We start from the raw sequence: 18,577 nt of genomic DNA, 5'->3' as shown, positions 1-18,577 counted from the left end.
AATGGCGGTATTCGTAAAACACCGACAGCGCTACCTGGTGGACAATTGTGTAACCCATTTGCCGCCAAACGGTATTCAACTACATATTTCCTCCTGCGTTTAATTGACAGTGACTAGACCGTTTGTTCTCTAGACTAGATTTCTTTGTTTCTTCTAGATTGTGATATCATCATCACACCGCGCGAGTGGCGTTGGCTACACTGCGTACTACGCGAAGCCACTGACCCGCGGTCATTTGTATACGTCGTAGTTAATAGTGTTAATCATAAACGTAGATAAAAGAAGGTAACATGCTCTACAGGTTTTCTTCACATTTGCCGTAGTGATTTCGCCGACATTGCTCTCAATGCTGTTGTCGAGCTTATAATTCGTTTAAGATCGAGAATAGTTAGGTTATTCGCGTTCGCGTTGTATACTCTCCGACACCGTTTACTATCGTGTTTGAGCGTCAACCATAACCGGTTCAATCATATTGTAATACGCTATCGTATCGTGTTTTCGATCTGTCGTTTAGTGAGATCGCGTTCTTGTTACCGCCATTCAGTCGTAAGAGTCCACGCCGAAGAGCCCGAGTTACAAGTTGTTTTATATTTTTCAAGGTGAGAAGTATTCTTTTTAATCATATGATATCTGCAGTTATTTTGTATCATCATTATTAATCTGTTTTTGTTTTACATGTCGATCGTTATTTTTGCGCATCTACTTAGGCTTGTCCCCTCTTAACCAGGTGCATATTTTAATTGATTTACCATTGTTCTATATGATGCAGTCCGCTGTCTATTATGATTATTATAATCAAAAATAAATAACGACTGACTTATGATGACGCGGTGCGCCTCGCTCTTCCCGGGCTTTTTTTTAGTTTGGTTAGGTTAGATAATCGTAATTGCCAATGCACTTTATATTATTATTATCACTATTTTTCATATACCGTATGTCTAATACCATAAGTCATACCTTAACAAGACGCACTTATCATTAATTTCATTATTATATTCTCTTTACTCATATTTCGCATTCCCCATATATTCTTCATGATTTTGGCGTACTTTTCGTTTCGCTAGTGAAGTGAACACTTATCCGCTATAGTTGCTTTTTATTAAAATAATTGTACTCATTTTTTTTATCCTTGTTGTCATCAGCTAATAACTGAGACTCCACGATTTTCATCTTGTATGATCATTATCAGTCTAACATTTTTTTTATGTAAATTGCCTTGTATTACTGGTCGTACAGCGTACTAAAAGTATACGACTCAACCTTTACGTCTTTTACTGTAAGCTTTTACAGTTATTTAGAATTGCTCACCTCCGTCAACTTTCCTGATCGCGGAACGGGTGCCAGAGGTGATAGCACAAGCTTGCCAGCAACATTACGTTGTTTGAGTGGCCGCCGAGGACGTCTAGATTCGGAGACAACCGGTAGTCCGTCCAGTCAAACACACCATCGTCTAATTTTCATTGTAGTTTTTAAAATAACATCAAATTGTCCCTAATTGTAATTTCTCTCTGTGGTCGTTGCACAAAACCGATCAAACCACAGAGACCCACTACTAAACTGCATCAAAGTCATTTGTGTGTATACAGTTGCCGTTACTCATCATTGTTGTTGTATGTTAGGTTGTCTACCTATAAAAATGCAGGTGTAAATGTAAAATATAATACCCAACAAACAGTAAACACATACATTATCAATAGTAATTTGAAGAACAATACATAAATCATTCTAAGACAGTGGTCGTTTAAGTGCCCAATCAATTTTTGATCTATATGAGACAAAACCAACTTAGATCTTTTCAAATATTCTATAGTATTTATTGGCTTCTATCCAAATTTTGTTTCACTAAATTTTCAATATGGAAATGTCAGAATCAATACATTATATTAATGCAAAAACTCAAGTGATTTGATCAATGGGGTGAGTCTAGAATTTGAGAAATAATACTTTTAAATTTTTTTTTGTGCAATTTACTCAACAACACCTTTCCAATGATACATATATATAATATATATATATTTCCAATATACTATCTATAGGCCAAAAAGCTACTTGTGCATTGAGTGTTTGTCAATTGCGCTGATTTTTCTAGACTACCTGAAATGTATACATCTTTTGCGCCGGTTGATTTATCACAAATTAATTTGGTATATATCGATCGCGCCAGGATAATATAGTTAATATATAGTTATGAGTTATACGTATTTTAAATTTAGTATCGGAGTAGTAAACAAACAATTTGAAACTATGTAAAAAAATGTTTTCAAACATCTAACATGAATACTTTTTGAAATAATGAGTGTTTTATGAATTTATGATAAAAGAATTGCCCTGTTTAATATATACTATAATAGGTATGTTATATTACTATACTACTATATTAGTAGTTTAATTTAATTAAAAAGTACATAATAAATTAAATTAAATTATTAAGTCTTAATTACAATCAAACATAAAATAAAGTGTGATTTCAAAAATATAAAAAATTAAAAAAATTAAAATTTTAAAATACATATTCTAAAATAAATTGTCGAAAAGTATTAAAATTTGTCAAAAAAGAAATTTCATTTCTTGTAACTTGTATGTAGATAGATAACGTATATTCACAAATGCGCGTCCATGGTTTAAAACATCGCGATTTTAAATCGTCTGTATGTATTAAAAAAGTAGACGAGCGCGTTCGAATCGCCTAGTGTGTAATCAGCTTATTTTTTAACTTCAGTATCACCGGCGCAATTAATGTGTAATCTTTTTTGGACCTCAATATCGACCGGCGCAATTGATAACCTTTTTGAATCTCATATTTTTTTTCCTTACCCGTAATTTCTGGCGCAATTGACATATGTCCTGTGATGCATTAATATACATAAATAATGATAGATTGGTTATTAGAATTTATAAACCAATATTTTTTTTCTGGCAAATTTTATAAGTTTTTCTATACTTAAATTTATTTATATTGCTATAATTTTTTCATCTATTTTTTAATTTTATTTTCTGAAACAGAATATTTTTTGGAATATTTCGATGTATAAAAATATAAAAATTTTAACGAGTATTTTATGAGTTATAAGCAGGGTTTGGAACTTGTACTACTATAATACACTAAAATATGCGCTTATAATATATGACCCAATTAACATAAAAATGAAAAAAAGCATTTGAAAAAAATATAATTAATAAAAAGGATTTGTTAGATATGAAAATAAATTTATTATTATTATTGGACATTCTTATAGTATTATAAATTTATAAATCAAGATTCTTAAAAATTGGTTTTTAAATATTCTGAATATATAATATAGGCAATATATTATATATTTACTAACAATGTGTTGTCATTAATACAATTTTTACGTTTGTGGTTGCATTGAACTATTAAAAATGTTTTCTAACGTTTTAATCGGCGGAGTACGATTGCGCGCGTTTTACCTTTTTAGGTATACGATTCCGCGCAGTGCCAGAATAACAAAGAATATGATTTTAAATATTCAAAGGCGTACGATTGTGCATGAAATTGGGTGCAACGTTGCCAAATTTTTATTAAACAAAACTGAAGTTAGGTACATCATAATTATTTTTAATACTTAAATACAGATAAAATACATTCATTCAGAAACTAAGAAAGATATAATATTAAAAAAATGTTATCATACCGTCATAAAAGAAAAAAAATTATTATTTAAAAAAAAGTATCGTTAAAAATATTTCGTTGAATTTATCTAAATAACACAAAATAAAAAAAGTTAATAATTCAAAAAAGTGGACAAATTACATTTAATATAATATTTAAATTCAATTTTAAAGCCCCGATACCTATGTCCAACTATAGTCGAATATGTACATTTTCTGGTGTTTTATTATTATGTTTGAGTAAACGGATTTACCACAAACCTATATATTTGGCTACATTGCTTAAAAGTAAAAATAATATAGTGCGCGCAATCGTACGCCTAAAAAGATACCACCGATAAGGACCGCGCGCAATCGTATCGTGCCCGTTTTAATAGTACTCCATCATCACCGATAAGAGGTTATCCTCAGTGGTGAGATGGGACATCTAACCATATTATATATATAATCATTAATTACTTACCGAAATTGTATCTTTCTCTTGGCCAATAAAAATATTATTGTTATTATTTTAAACAGAAAAGCTTTTTTATAGGATAATCAACTCGAATTACTAACTGAGTTTTATCATTTTATCGTTTTAAATTGCTTTTATTGAGTATTTATAGGTCACGTTAATGTACAACATTTTTGTGATAGATGGCTGACCCTGTATAGATATAAATACTATAAAGTATAATGAATATACTGGAGTCATCATGAGAGATGTTCACAATAATACGTTTTACGAAAAATGCGAGTTAGTTGACACGGAATGAATAATGTACTTAATACAAAATTAATGGTGGAATAATAGCCACTGATAATATCGAAACATGTCTCATGTAAGCATAACAATGCGTGTTTAGTTATTCCGCACTTCCGCACTTCCGGCGGCCATCGCCATAAAAACGAAAGAGGCAACGAGGGTAGGTATCTATTGAAAACGGAGCATCCAATAATTCTGTCAGTCGTTGGCGCGTCGCTCTCCTATTCACTTTGTTTTACGTATTTAAACGGTCAAAAATTTTAGCGCGGCAGAAAATATTTATCACACTCATCACTAACACCATATAATCATGTACCTATCATATTGTATTATTTAAATGACCATGACGTTGTTTTTAATTACTTCTTTTTATGTATAGTCTCAAGAACTAAGGAGTGTGCTCCGGTTAAAGAATGGATTTAGACGAGGTCCTTGGTGAATTGGGATTGGGCCCATATCAAGTGTCCATATGTGCCATTATTGGATTCATTCTAATGTACTCAAACATATCTCCACTCAGCTACGCTATTACAGCCAGTGATCTTAAATACAGGTAAGTAAACTTGGAGTAATTTGATCTAATTATAATATATAGTTATAATATTCAATTTTACGCGAGCTAAACACAATAATTGTATTATACAAACTAACTTTAAATTAGAATTTTAGAACTAACATGAAAATGTTATATTGGAAATACTAAATAATCACCTAAATGCATATAGATATAGTATATTTTATTATAATATATAACATAAATGTTTAATTTTAATATTATAATATGACTTATTTTGTATTATATTACCTACCATTATTACCAATGTTACATTATTTTATATACACAATATAAACTGTCATTTATCCCAGCACTACTTAATAATAAATAAATAAATAATTTTTTTTAAGAGGACGTCATACCCGCATGTGTTGTTTCTGTCTTACGAACGTAAGACATAGTAAATTTGCGTTCAGCAGATTCAATTTTATGCTGTTAGCTTTAATATTAGAGTCAATTTACCCATTATCAAACTTGATGGTATTAATATTATCTTGGGCATACCATAGGCTTTTATTGAAATCTTAATTTTTAAGTGAGTTATGGTTATGTAAAATATTAAAACTTTAAAATGCTCGTAACTCGCTTAAAAATTAAAATATCAATAACAGCCTATGCTAAGCCCAAGATAATATTAATACCATCAAGTTTGATAATAGGTAAATTGACTCTAATATTAAAGCTAACAGCATAAAATTGAATCTGCTGAACGCAAATTTACTATGTCTTACGTTCGTAAGACAGAGACAACACAAGCGGGTATGACGTCCTCTTAACTACAAAACAATTAAGGAGTAAGTTTGTTGGTTCATTTTTAAAAGGGTTTTTAATTAATTAATTTAAATAGTTTATAATATCGTAATTATTAATGGGTACTTATATTATAACAATAAATCGGACGATCCTAAATCTGTTATAGATGTATGTGTAAATTATATTTTAAATTGAATTTAAAATGTCTAATTTAATATGAACTATTAAAAACTTTTAAAATTAAAGTAAAATTTAACCAAACGTAGAATTATATCAGTAATTAAATTTAACATTTGAAAATATTTGAAGTAATCGATAATTTAAGACTCAATTTGATTATTTGCGAAGAAATCAAATGTTGTGATAATTTCTAATAACTTTAACTAAAGTTCTTGTTTGATGCTTTTAGTTGATAATTATACATTTATTTTAATGTTAACATCAGTATCATTTCCAATAGTTTCATTCAATAGTTTTATAATTTAAATTAATAATATAGGTATAATATTGTTCAATAATAATAATCATAATTAATAAAAGTAATTGTTAATATTTATAACTAAACATATGATTTCCATTTTATATTATTGTCTATACTCTATAACAGGGGTGACCAACCAGTCGATCGCGACACCTTTTCCCATTTTCATAAAATTTTGAATTTTTTTCAGAAAACAATTAAAATATATTATTTTTTTTTGTAAATTTGTATATTTTTGTATATCTCAAGAATATAAAAATTATTAGAAAAAAGCTATAAATAAAACGTGATTATACATAGATATCGAATAAAAGAACTGTAACATACATTGACAACCTTTTTTTTTTTTTTTGGTCGATCGCGACAACCTAGAAAATCTCGAAGGTCGATCGCAAGTCTATTAAAGTTGGCCACCCCTGCTCTATAGTACTATACTATAATATTATGCGTGAATACGTAACCTATGTCAACATTAACCAAAACTGTGTTGTGTATGCCAACATTGACCAAAATCCTAATGTAAATGTCAACATCCACTAGTACATGTCTATATTATTTTAATTTAGTATATTATAAAATTAGAAAAGTTACCAATAAATAAACTAAATAAAATATAAACTAATTTAAAAGTGAAATACTACTTGCAAAATCCTGATTGTCCACATTGTGTGAATTTTTACAATAAATATTTTAATTTAATACTTTGTTATCGAATGCATTGAATGAATAGGTATTTTTTCAACTATAATTCTTTTAGGTGCGAAATCCCGCAGTGTGACATTGACAACCCATCCTTCAACGTGGACTGGTTGAACATGACGATACCTTTCAACAAAAGGTCCAATGAGCCTTACAAATGTCTAAAGTACCACTATATACCACGTACTGTTAAAGGGGCTAATATCTCGACCAATGGTACATGTATGCCAGAAGCATTCAATGTCAATCGTAGAGAAAAATGCGACAAATGGGTGTTTGAAGACGTGGAAAGGACAATAGTAAACGATGTAAGTCGGCGGCCTTTATTAAATAAATTGTTTCGTAATACTTACTTGCAATACCTTTCTAACCACACCAATTATTTTACACTTAGTTTGGTATTATGTGCGAGGAAAACAAATGGAAACTCAGCATGGTCGGAACCATCAACAGCGTTGGTCAATTATTCGGTATTCCTTTATCAGGATACATTTCCGACAAGTGAGTGTAACTATTAAGTATTTAAGTACCTACATAAGTATTATAGCAACGGTCACAAACTTGCAAATCTCGTCAAAATTAGATGTGACTCGCGTCTTATTTATAAAATCAAAATTTTCTTAATGTTATTATAAATTTTAATTTTTGTTGTATACATTTAAAAATGTATCAAATTAAATCGAATGTGTTTAAAAGCATTTTGGATCTTTATATAATTGTTATTCATATGGCTCGAGACAGTGCCAAAGCTGAGGGAGACTAGGGGCACGTTATGTTAGGTTAGGTTAGGCATCTACGTACAATGAAAAACAATTTAAGATAATATGTTATAAGTAATATACAGAATTATGTAAGTTTGGCGTATGCATATAATATATACACACTACATAGAATTTATACTATATAAAAATAAAAATAGTTAGTAGAATTTTGTTTTTTACTTAAATTAAATTGCTGATTATAAAAATTAAACTGTAATTTTATTAAATTAATTGGAGTTTTTTAAAACCTAAAAGGGGTGTTGGGTAAAAAAAAGGTTAGGAAACACTGTTTTGTATTATATGTTTGATAATAGTTAAAAGTAATGATCTTATATTTTTGCTAGTAAATTGTAATAATATTTGAACAAAAAATGAAATTTGGTGTTTACAACATATTGATATAATGATATTACTTATTAAACTTATATTAATTAACACATTAATCTATGGCTTACAGTAATATTATCCTAGTTATTATTCTTAGTTATAAAAAAAGTAGATAAGTAGTAACTGATAATTAGATAATTTGGGTAGTAGATATTTTTGTATAAAAAAAAAAATTTTATTAAGTATTATAGTATTATACCCACATAATAAATCTAAATCGTAAATTTGTTTAAATTACATTTTACACAACAGATGTATTTTAAAATAGTTCTATGCCAAAATAATCATCTGAAAGTGGTTTATACCATATTTTTTATTTTTATTTTATTATAAATTTCTAGATTAATCAGCTGAAGTCATCACTTGTCTGTATTATACGAAATTTATATACATAATTTCGCGCATATTAATACCACAAACAAATTTAATAAAAAAAAAAACAAAATTATTTATAATAAATAATAATAATGTATGATTAAAGTAGATATATGTTTTTAATTTTAAATTTATTATCCACCTATATGAAAACAAAACTGTTGTTATTAACATAATATGTGAGTTTTATAAAAAAAATTCTATAATTTTTATTTAGTTTATATATATAATAATTAAATACATACTTTTATTTTTATGTATATAAAGGTATGGACGCAAATATATCTGTATAACAGGAACACTCATGTCGGCCATATTTGGCACGATCAAATCCTTCGCTACCAATTATTATTCATTCCTCGTTTTTGAATTTTTGGATTCCATGGCTTCTAGTGGAGTGTATGCAGCAACCTTTGTATTAGGTAAGAAATCAAACCATTGAAATCAAAAAATATGTTATAAAATAAATATATATTTTTAATTACTAAATTTTACAAATTTTAACATTTCTTAAACTGTAGGTTGTAAACATATATTACAGAGAAAACTGTCTAATGCGGAATAGCATGGGACCAACCAACAATTCCGCTTTAAGCAGTTTTCCGCATTATTGAATAAAAAAAAAATTCTGAATTATAAATTTGTATCACTTTTTCATATAGATAAGTTGATACTTTTCATTTATTGATAGACTCATATAATAATATTAATTGACTCTTCAACTTATTAAACTGAAACAGGCGGATTCTGATTTTTTACTTGTACACAAAAAAATTGTATATTGAACTCATTACGCAGGTTAATGGTTTAAATGTGTATTTTTAAGGACATATTTTCACAGTTTTAGCCCATTTTCCTGATTTTATTACACATATATTACCTATGACCTCGACTCGTATTATCGTGTTTTTAAATTATAGCCTATAGGTACAAAGTACAATATATTGACAATATAGTGTTAACAATTATATTGAACAATTGAACAACATACCAAAAATTAATTTTAATCTATCATGTTTACCCAAGCTATAAGTGTTTAGTTCAAAAGTCAAACCAATGAATATAATTTAACAATGACTTAAATAAAGAACGATAAAAAAATAAAATGAAATAATTATTAAGGCTGATAATTTTATAAGTGTTATGGGTATTATGAATATTTTTCAAGTTCGGCGGTGTTATGGGTATGAACGAATTTGGTAAACGAACAGTTTGTACTATCTATTGTTTAAGTTGTATATCGCGGACACTTTGTACGGTGATAATAATTTGGTAAAATTCGATCGTGGACGTTTTGTACGATATGTAAACGGTGGTGTTTTTATTTTGCACGTGTTTGCATATTTTGGATAAAATGCATATTATTGTATTTATTTTATTGAATAAAATGAATATTATTGCGAAAAACGCATGTTTAATATATATCGTAATTAATATTTATACTTTAATACTAATATTACGTATTTAATTCTAGCCCTACTGATTAAAGTAAAAAACTTAGTTCTGTTAGTTTTTTCGTATTACCTTTCATCGAAAAACTATCCGTATTATTTAAATGGTATTCATGAACGTGAATCGTAACGTAAATCGTTTACGTGCTCGTAAATAAAATTTGAAGATTTTTAACGCTATACGTATATTTTTCAAATACTTTTATTGAAACATTTTTTTGCACAACTGAATTTTGACAATTACCTACTTTTTACTCGATTGTAGTTCGACCATTACCTTTTTTTTTTAACCCAAGTGCATTCGATCATTTATTTTAGATAAAAAGGGGAATTTGACCATCTCGAAAATTATGAGTTAAATTTGGTTGAGTTTTTTAAATTTAAAAATAAAAATATATAGAGGTTTTGAATAAGGTTTAGATTAAATTATTTAAAAAAAATCAATGTTTAAATACAGTGTAACTTTAAAATATTAATATTATTATGTAAATAATTTTAAACTACCAAATAATTATTCATTATTATTATTAAATCATTATTTATAACAAAATTTGTATTTATTTTCAGCTATAGAATTCGTCAGTCCAAAGTCGCGGGTTATCATCAGTACTGTTGTGGGCTGTTTTTATCCTATGGGTGCAGTTATCATGGGCTTCACGGCTTACATGATTCAGGATTGGCGTATAATCCTTAGGATACTCTACTTACCTGGACTACTTGTAATAGGAGCTGCTTGGTAAATGCGATTTTCATTAATTATCACTAAGGTTGTACACAAATCATATCTACACAAATTTATTATATACGTAAAGATTCAAATGCATTTGTCTAAATGATATTTTTACAAAGGTACGTGCCAGAGTCTTTAAGATGGCTTCAAACCGAAAATCGAATTGAAGAAGTAGCCAATGTTCTATCTAAAGTTGCTAAATCCAATGGCAAAATACTACCGGATTGCGTCAAAGAAGCATTGGTCGCCAACATTATAGCTGAAGCCAATGTAACGGACACGGTAATGATAATATTATAATATATATATACATAAATACATAATTAATAAATTATAATTCCATTTAAACATTATGAAGCTCAATTGTATAATGAAATATTTTCCTAATGGATTTTCCAGCCCAAGAAAAACCAATTGTCTTGTAAAAAATTATTGAGTGATGTATTTAGTTCAAAAACGATTACACTGCGTATAATGAATTGTTCATTTTGCTGGTTAGTATATAGTAAATATTTGTTTTACAATATAACCTATACATCATTTAATGCTTTCAACATTATTGTTTCGATGTGATTAAAATGTATTATATCTTAATATAATTTATTGTATAATTATACAGGTTTACGATTACATTAGTTTATTACGGCCTTTCCTTGACTTCTGTGGAATTATCCGGTAACAAACATTTTAATTTTATGCTTGTAAACGCTGTAGAAATACCAGCTAGTTTAACATTGTGGTACGTCATGGAAAATTTTTCGCGACGTAAGACTCAAGCTTATTCGTTCTTCTTCAGCGGATTTGGATGTATTATGGTCAATTTAATATCTGCGAGTAAGCAAACATTTAATATTTTAAATAGTTATTTTCTCTTCATTTTATTAATACGGGTTTTATAAAAAAAATAATAATAATAATAATTGTTTTTATATTAAAACAAATATTTGTTACATATTATTGATCGAATCATAAAGTAAAAAATATTATCTTATCTAAAACGTATAAAAATGAATTCAAGAAAATATTATGACTTACTCTGATTATTATAATATACGTAAAATGTTATATATTAATTTATTAATTTTATAATACATTTTATTTATTTAGTTATAAACCAATTGGTTTTATATTTAAAACAAACTTTTTATGTTTTTAAATTAAGTAACTCTGTTTAAAAAATTATTTGTTTATATAATTAAATCCCAATTTTATAATTTCATATATAATTTCACCCAATTTCACGCGCAATCGTATGCCTTTGAATAGTTAAAATCATGTTCTTTGATATTCACTGCATCTAAATATATATACAATATATATGTATAAATATATATATATATATACAAATACATATGTATACAATATACCTAAAAAGGTAAAACGCACGCAATCGTACTCCGCCGCCTACCTCCTACATATAAGTTATTTGTAAAAATACAATTTTTGTTTACAACCATATCCAGTATTTTAATTATCATCAACATATATTTTTAATAAAATAAATTAAAAATGATTCTACTTTAAATAAAGTTAATGAGTTAAAAAACAAAAAGTTAAATTGTTACGTAGCCACGTAGGTACATAGTTCGAAATCGTATATATATCGCATTATGTAGAGTGATATTTGTACTTAGTACATATTACTGAGAAATATAAATAAGATAGATAATACATATTAACACAAAATGTAAAATCGTAGTATAAAAATCTTAGTTTAACTACGTTCATACAGTTCAATTCATTTATATATAAAAAAAAACATTTTAGATTCTGAGTGAAGAAATATTATTTTAATATACCCATTGATATTAAAACAATGTGCTTTTTGATTTTTTGTGTAAGTATGTATAGTGTATACACGATAAGTAGTCGAAAAAGTGATTCAATCTTTAACTTTGAAGGGAGTTTTGGATAGAAAATTGAATCTAGTTTGTACTTGGAGATTAAAATTAAATATTAATAGTATTTTTTTAAATAATTAGGAAAAAGAAACAAAACATTAAAGAAAAACATTAATTTTTACGCAAAACTAAATTTCGACAAATTTGGTTTTTTGTTTTAATTTTTTAATTCGAAAATTAATACCTAAGCTTAAATACTTTAAATTTTCTCAGAATATTTATATTAGCGTTTCCTACATATATTATTATTTTCTAAATATTTTTAATCTTTTGGAGCAATTTATAGACATTTGTCATTTTATTTTAGTTTTTTTTTAATAAAGGATGATAACAAATCTAATGATTAATAAAAATATCAAAAATATATAGTCTTAATATTGTTTTGTAAATGTTAAAATTTATAATTTTGACTAAACTCGTATAATCTCTAACATTTTAAAATTATTTTGTGATTAGGAATTCATAAAAAATTTTATTTTTCTATCCTAGGCTGCTTGAAAATTTAATGCAATATTCCTTATTACTTATGATGTGGAAAGGTCTTTTTCTATGTATAAAAATATATTAACACCCAATAAGATGAGTTTTAATGAATGTAACTTGACCAAATATATTATGCTCGTAAATTCCTTTTTTAATATTTAATTTTATGAGTAATTTAAATTTGTTTTTTTTTAAATAAATTTAATAATTGCTTTTTTAGGATTTTTTTGCTACAAAATCCGAGCCCTACTCATTAGTGTTTCCTACAACAAAAATAAATAGTTTCTACTATTTTAATAGTAAAACTGTTTTAATTTATTTTTAGTTTTTTTTCCAAAAATATCGATAAAAAATTATTCACTGGTTAAAAATTCTTGAAAATCAAACACAAAATTCTGTTTAAGTTCATGTTAAATCTGTATAAAAAAAAACTTAAGCTTAATTTTATCCTACAACTTCAAATTTTTACTAAATTTATCAAAATCATGAAAATAAAATAATATTATTATATTATATTTATCAAAATAAAATTAAGACTTTAATAGCTAATAAGTACCTATATAAAAAAATATAACATGAAACATACTTAGTGATACAAGCTGACAGACCATTTCCGCTCAAAATCGTTTTCGTTTATTTATTTTTTGTTAAAAAAAACCATTTAAAAGAATCAAATTGTGAAATGTAAATACACCTTTTTGTGTAAAAAGTACCTATGCATTTTAACATTTTGTGATTAATACGGTGATACTGTGATAGTATTTTGTCGTACTTCGTACTCGTGACAAATTGTATAATTTATCTTTTTTGAACAGCAACATGTTGTGACTTGTGAATAGCATCCTTCGAAATGTGTAGAAAAATCACTGACCACAGTAAACATTGCGATATGTACAATTTCAGACTTTGTGCGTAACATAATATTATTATAAACGTCTATTATATTAATATATAAATTATAAATGTACTAAATTGTGTATTTTTATGTAGCCTTTGCAATATAATTCATGTATCATTAATTTTTATAGATTATATGTGGATGCAACTATTTTTGTTCTTGTGCAGCAAGTTTGCAATCACCATGTCATTTAACGCCATGTACGTGTACACCGCAGAAATGTTTCCCACCGAAATGCGTATGACATTGTTCGGTATAACTAGCATGTTTGGCCGATTGGGTGTAATGTTTGCTCCACAGATGACATTGGTGGTATGTACTTAATACATTTTCAATGCCTAAATTTAATAAAATTAAAAACGCTCATAAAACGTCAGAAATTTAAAATGATTTAAATACTTTTTCACAGGGCGCCTATTATGGACAATACGTACCAATCTTATTATTTGGAATCTTATCAATTACGGCTGGGGCGTTGTCTTTCTTTTTCCCGGAAACAAAAGATAAAAAATTACCCGATACAGTAAAACAAGCTGAATTCGTCGTAGATATCTGAGTGAATTAATAATTTTTAATTATTCTTTATTTTTAATTAAAAAAAATTCATTTAATAGTAATAGTTTAAAAATAAATAGTTTAAATGGTTTAACAAAAATACACTACGAGAAACCACCAGTTGCAATCATGTCTTATGACATTAAGTAGGTGTACTAGTTTTATTTTTCATAACTTAATTTATTATTATTATTACTCATTTTAATAATTTATTGCTAAGGTGCTAAGCAAATTTTATTTCATAAACTTTAAGTGATTGAAATAAGTTTATATTATAATTTATAATTTCACATCATTCTTGTGTACCAACTATGTATGTAGGTAATATACAATAAACATACACATTTTACAATAATGGATTAAACTCAATGTATACGTATTACATATTATATGAATGAATTGTGTAATAGTAAAAGATATTATCTCAAAAAATTTAATTTCATTGCCATTTTCCATGTGTTCTTTTTTGATTAAATTGAAATTTCTGTGATACTAAATATTAATTAATTACACGTTTTTGAAACGCAATACAACGTTGTTTGTTGTGTATTACTATATGGTGTATAATATAATATAATATTTATTGTTAATATATATTCAAGTACTAATAGTATACGAATACTTTAAACATAAGTAATTTGCATTGTTATCTTCAGCAATAATTTTGATTAATCATTATAATTATAATACAGGGAATACTTAAATAAATATAAGAATATATAAATGTACGAATTAATTTAAGAAATGACAATTTTTGTTTTATTTTAGTCAACATTCTGTCTTTTTTTTTGAAAATCATCTGTTTACAAATTTGATGTATTACAATTATTGTTGTAAAAAATTGATAAAACAATTATTTTACAATTTTTATTTTTTATTACTTTAGAAATAAATGTAACTTTAAATTCTACGTAATTTGTAACGTTTTACCTTTTTGAGAGTCTTCTTCACATTATTAGGTTGTATCTTACATTGTAAAGAAACTCATAATAACTACTGGGTCCCAATGTAGACCTAAGATTTCAATCGAATAAGTTATCTTTCGTGTCAAATGACGACTTCATGACTTGGTTTTCGATAGAAATATGTTGAATGACATCTGGACAGTCGCTTGCCAATTTTTTAAGCTCCAGCCTACCTTTACTAAACAAATTAATGACGAGTTGATTTAGAATAGACAAACAGTATTATATATTACAGTGTATCAATGTGTCACCCGATGTATTCTGCATTAACGTGTAATATTATATTTTCCGATTGTATATACATTTTTAAGTGATGAAACAGGGCCTTTCCTACGTAAATAATTAATAATTGCATGGAATTTGGTGTTAAACCGTAAATATACAAATATAATAATAATATTCTTCCATAGCGTTCGTCTTGCAGCGTCGTGTCTTTCGTGATTGACGATTGTATAAGTTCGTCACCGATCGATCGTTTTCTGATTTATTGGTTCGAACATTTTAGGTATTCCAACTTGAATATTAAAAAAAGATCAATTCAATTTTAACAAACTAAGCAAACTAGCTGACGGTACTGCTCAAAATGCTTATTCGTCGATCAAATTTAATAGATTCGACACGAACAAATCGTGTCCGGTATCGTACCACATTCAAAAGTAAGACTACAAGAGCTTTTTTGTCGCCTTTTGTAAATCACCTCACCCTTTGCACGGTTCTGCCTTTAACACCGCAGAAGCGGTATAGTACTTTCATATTTTCAATTTTCATTTCCGCGTGTTGAAATATTTTATAACCATTATCAGTAAAATAACAACTTTAATTTAAATTTTTATCATAATATGTAAATAAGAATTAATATTAAAGTTTACACAGTTTTATTCATTTTGATAAGTTTTACAAAACGAGCACAAAAGATTAATGACTTTTGATGCAGGTATTTAATTTAAGTCTCGTTGGTACCATCACCGTACAGGAATAAGAGAAAATTCAAAATTATGTCTACAAGTTCTGTACGATTCAAATTACTATTCATTTTAACAATGCGCAATAATGAATTATAAATTATAATTAAAAAGCAGATCATAAAGCATTCTTTATTTCTAAGTATTAGTTTCTGCATATATATGTATTTAAGTATATTAAAATAACCTGCAACAGAAATAGTATTGATATTATTGTACTCAACTTATTGTTATTTATTATCATCTACATTTTTATTTGTCTAGGAAATAATAAAATCAAAATTCATAGCTCATCAATAATCATCAATATTTTATATTTATATCCATCATTGAATTGACGGATATTTTTTAATAGAATATTATTAATTATTAATTCTATGAAACGTTAATAATGGAACTAGAATTTGTATACAAAGTTTTAGATTCTGAATCTGAACGGAGCATTGAATGTATTTTGATTTTACCACACCTACCTATAATGTAATTATATTTATATGTTATTAATATTATTATTAATTTCCTGTCGGTAATTAGTAATTACTAATTAAAAAATCCAAAAGATTCATTGTGACAGTAAGGTCTATTTAGAAATTTAGAATCATAGAATTATAATATTATTAAATAATATAATAAAATATATTACGCATATATTGTACCTATGCATTATTACGAAATATAACAAATATAAATAACATTAAATTTATTCATCTTGTTACAGTCCTCGGTAGTATAGTGGTAAGTATCCCCGCCTGTCACGCGGGAGACCGGGGTTCGATTCCCCGCCGGGGAGGAGAATTTTTTTATATTTGAAGACTTTTCTCGTAATATAAAATTGTTATTTTAATGAAATTAAAAAAAAAGTTTATCATTAAGTTTTATACAATTTTTAATTTTTCAATACACTATTTGTAATTTTAAAATATTACTTATTTTACAAGTTTATCAAATGTAGATAAAGTTATCTACTTATACACAAGGAAATATCGTATTTTTTAATAATACAGTTTTTACAAAATATATGATTATAGTTTTTATAGGTATCTACTGATAAACTTAAGGAAATATCGTATTTTAATTGTCTGATTGGTCCTTTTGAGCATTTAAAGAGTAGAGTATAGTCAAAATTGTTATATTTAGAGACATTTTAATTTCTCACTGTTATTATATATTATTTAAAAAATACATAGAATTCATGCTAACACAAAAAATGTATAAAAAATCTATAATTTTGAGTACCCAACACCTCGACAGGTTCGACAACCATGAAGTTCTGAACTATTTACTATAGACTTTTGCTCCGAGTATAGGCAGATCGAATGAAATCATTTTTACAAGGGCGGAAAGATGTTAAATGGCCAGGAGCTCAAATGAACATTGCTACGGCTCTGATTATAAACATGGTATTTAACTGTGTCCGGTAGAAATATCCTACAATAATACAAACCAGTAATATGTACAGTAAACTCATCTTACAATATATCAACATTCAATTGTTAATACAGCCATACAGTTTCTAATAACATTCCAGGATATTATTTCTTAATAATATAAACTGGCCATTTTATTATTATTAACAGTACGATGGTTGCTGGTTTTCTATACTTTTTTTGTGTTAGCAATGTTAGCATATACATTCTATATATTTTGTACATAATACCATTGATTATAAATACTATAGATAGCTCACTGCAGTACAAAATACGCTACGCGCTAAATGGCGAGTACCGCTATGTAGCGCTCCGCGCGGTGTTTACTTATGGCGTGTACCGCAATAATCGCTAGTGTAGTTCATAGGAGTAGGGATCAGTCTTAAGATTTTAACAGCAAAAACAGACGTGTGGAATCTTGATTTAATGATTTCAAATATTTTCAATGCTTAGAGCAGTGAGAGCATCTATAAAGACGTTACTTGTATTCTATACTCTAGTACTCTACTCATATCGTTGTACTGGCGCACTGCCAACGATTAAAACATTATAAACATTAAATACCTATCCAAAATATAACCCTAGATAGGTGAAATAGTTATTTTCAAATTAGTACCTAATTATTAAATTATATTAATACTACCTAGGTATCTCATTGCCATATTTATGTTAAGGTATATTATGTACATTTTGTATTTTATTCATAACACATTAGTACATAATACATGTACTGTCATTATCATATAATATATATTTTGTAAATTGGATTATTATTGAGTAAATAAAAATTGTACTATTGTGTCTATAATAAGCTG

At 27.0% G+C, this 18,577-nt stretch overlaps 1 protein-coding gene and 1 non-coding gene across 2 annotated transcripts; both read left to right on the top strand.

Moving 5' to 3' along the window:
* The first annotated feature begins 328 nt into the window (after window positions 1–328).
* LOC132926743 (solute carrier family 22 member 4-like) lies at window positions 329–14,783 on the top strand. Its single transcript, XM_060991132.1, has 11 exons — window positions 329–599; window positions 4,758–4,931; window positions 6,926–7,175; window positions 7,262–7,368; window positions 8,658–8,812; window positions 10,409–10,577; window positions 10,691–10,853; window positions 10,971–11,065; window positions 11,191–11,405; window positions 13,984–14,165; window positions 14,263–14,783. Exons 2-11 carry the CDS (start codon window positions 4,792–4,794, stop codon window positions 14,407–14,409), a joined length of 1,623 nt encoding a protein of 540 aa, XP_060847115.1. The 5' UTR covers window positions 329–599; window positions 4,758–4,791; the 3' UTR covers window positions 14,410–14,783.
* Window positions 14,784–17,053: 2,270 nt separating this feature from the next.
* Window positions 17,054–17,125, top strand: Trnad-guc (transfer RNA aspartic acid (anticodon GUC)). The gene has a single exon. It is a non-coding gene; the product is annotated as a tRNA-Asp (tRNA).
* Window positions 17,126–18,577: the final 1,452 nt, after the last annotated feature.

The sequence above is a fragment of the Rhopalosiphum padi genome, chromosome 3 (genome assembly GCF_020882245.1).
Source record: "Rhopalosiphum padi isolate XX-2018 chromosome 3, ASM2088224v1, whole genome shotgun sequence".
Lineage (NCBI taxonomy): Eukaryota > Metazoa > Arthropoda > Insecta > Hemiptera > Aphididae > Rhopalosiphum > Rhopalosiphum padi.
This window is presented reverse-complemented; position numbering and strand designations above follow the sequence as displayed.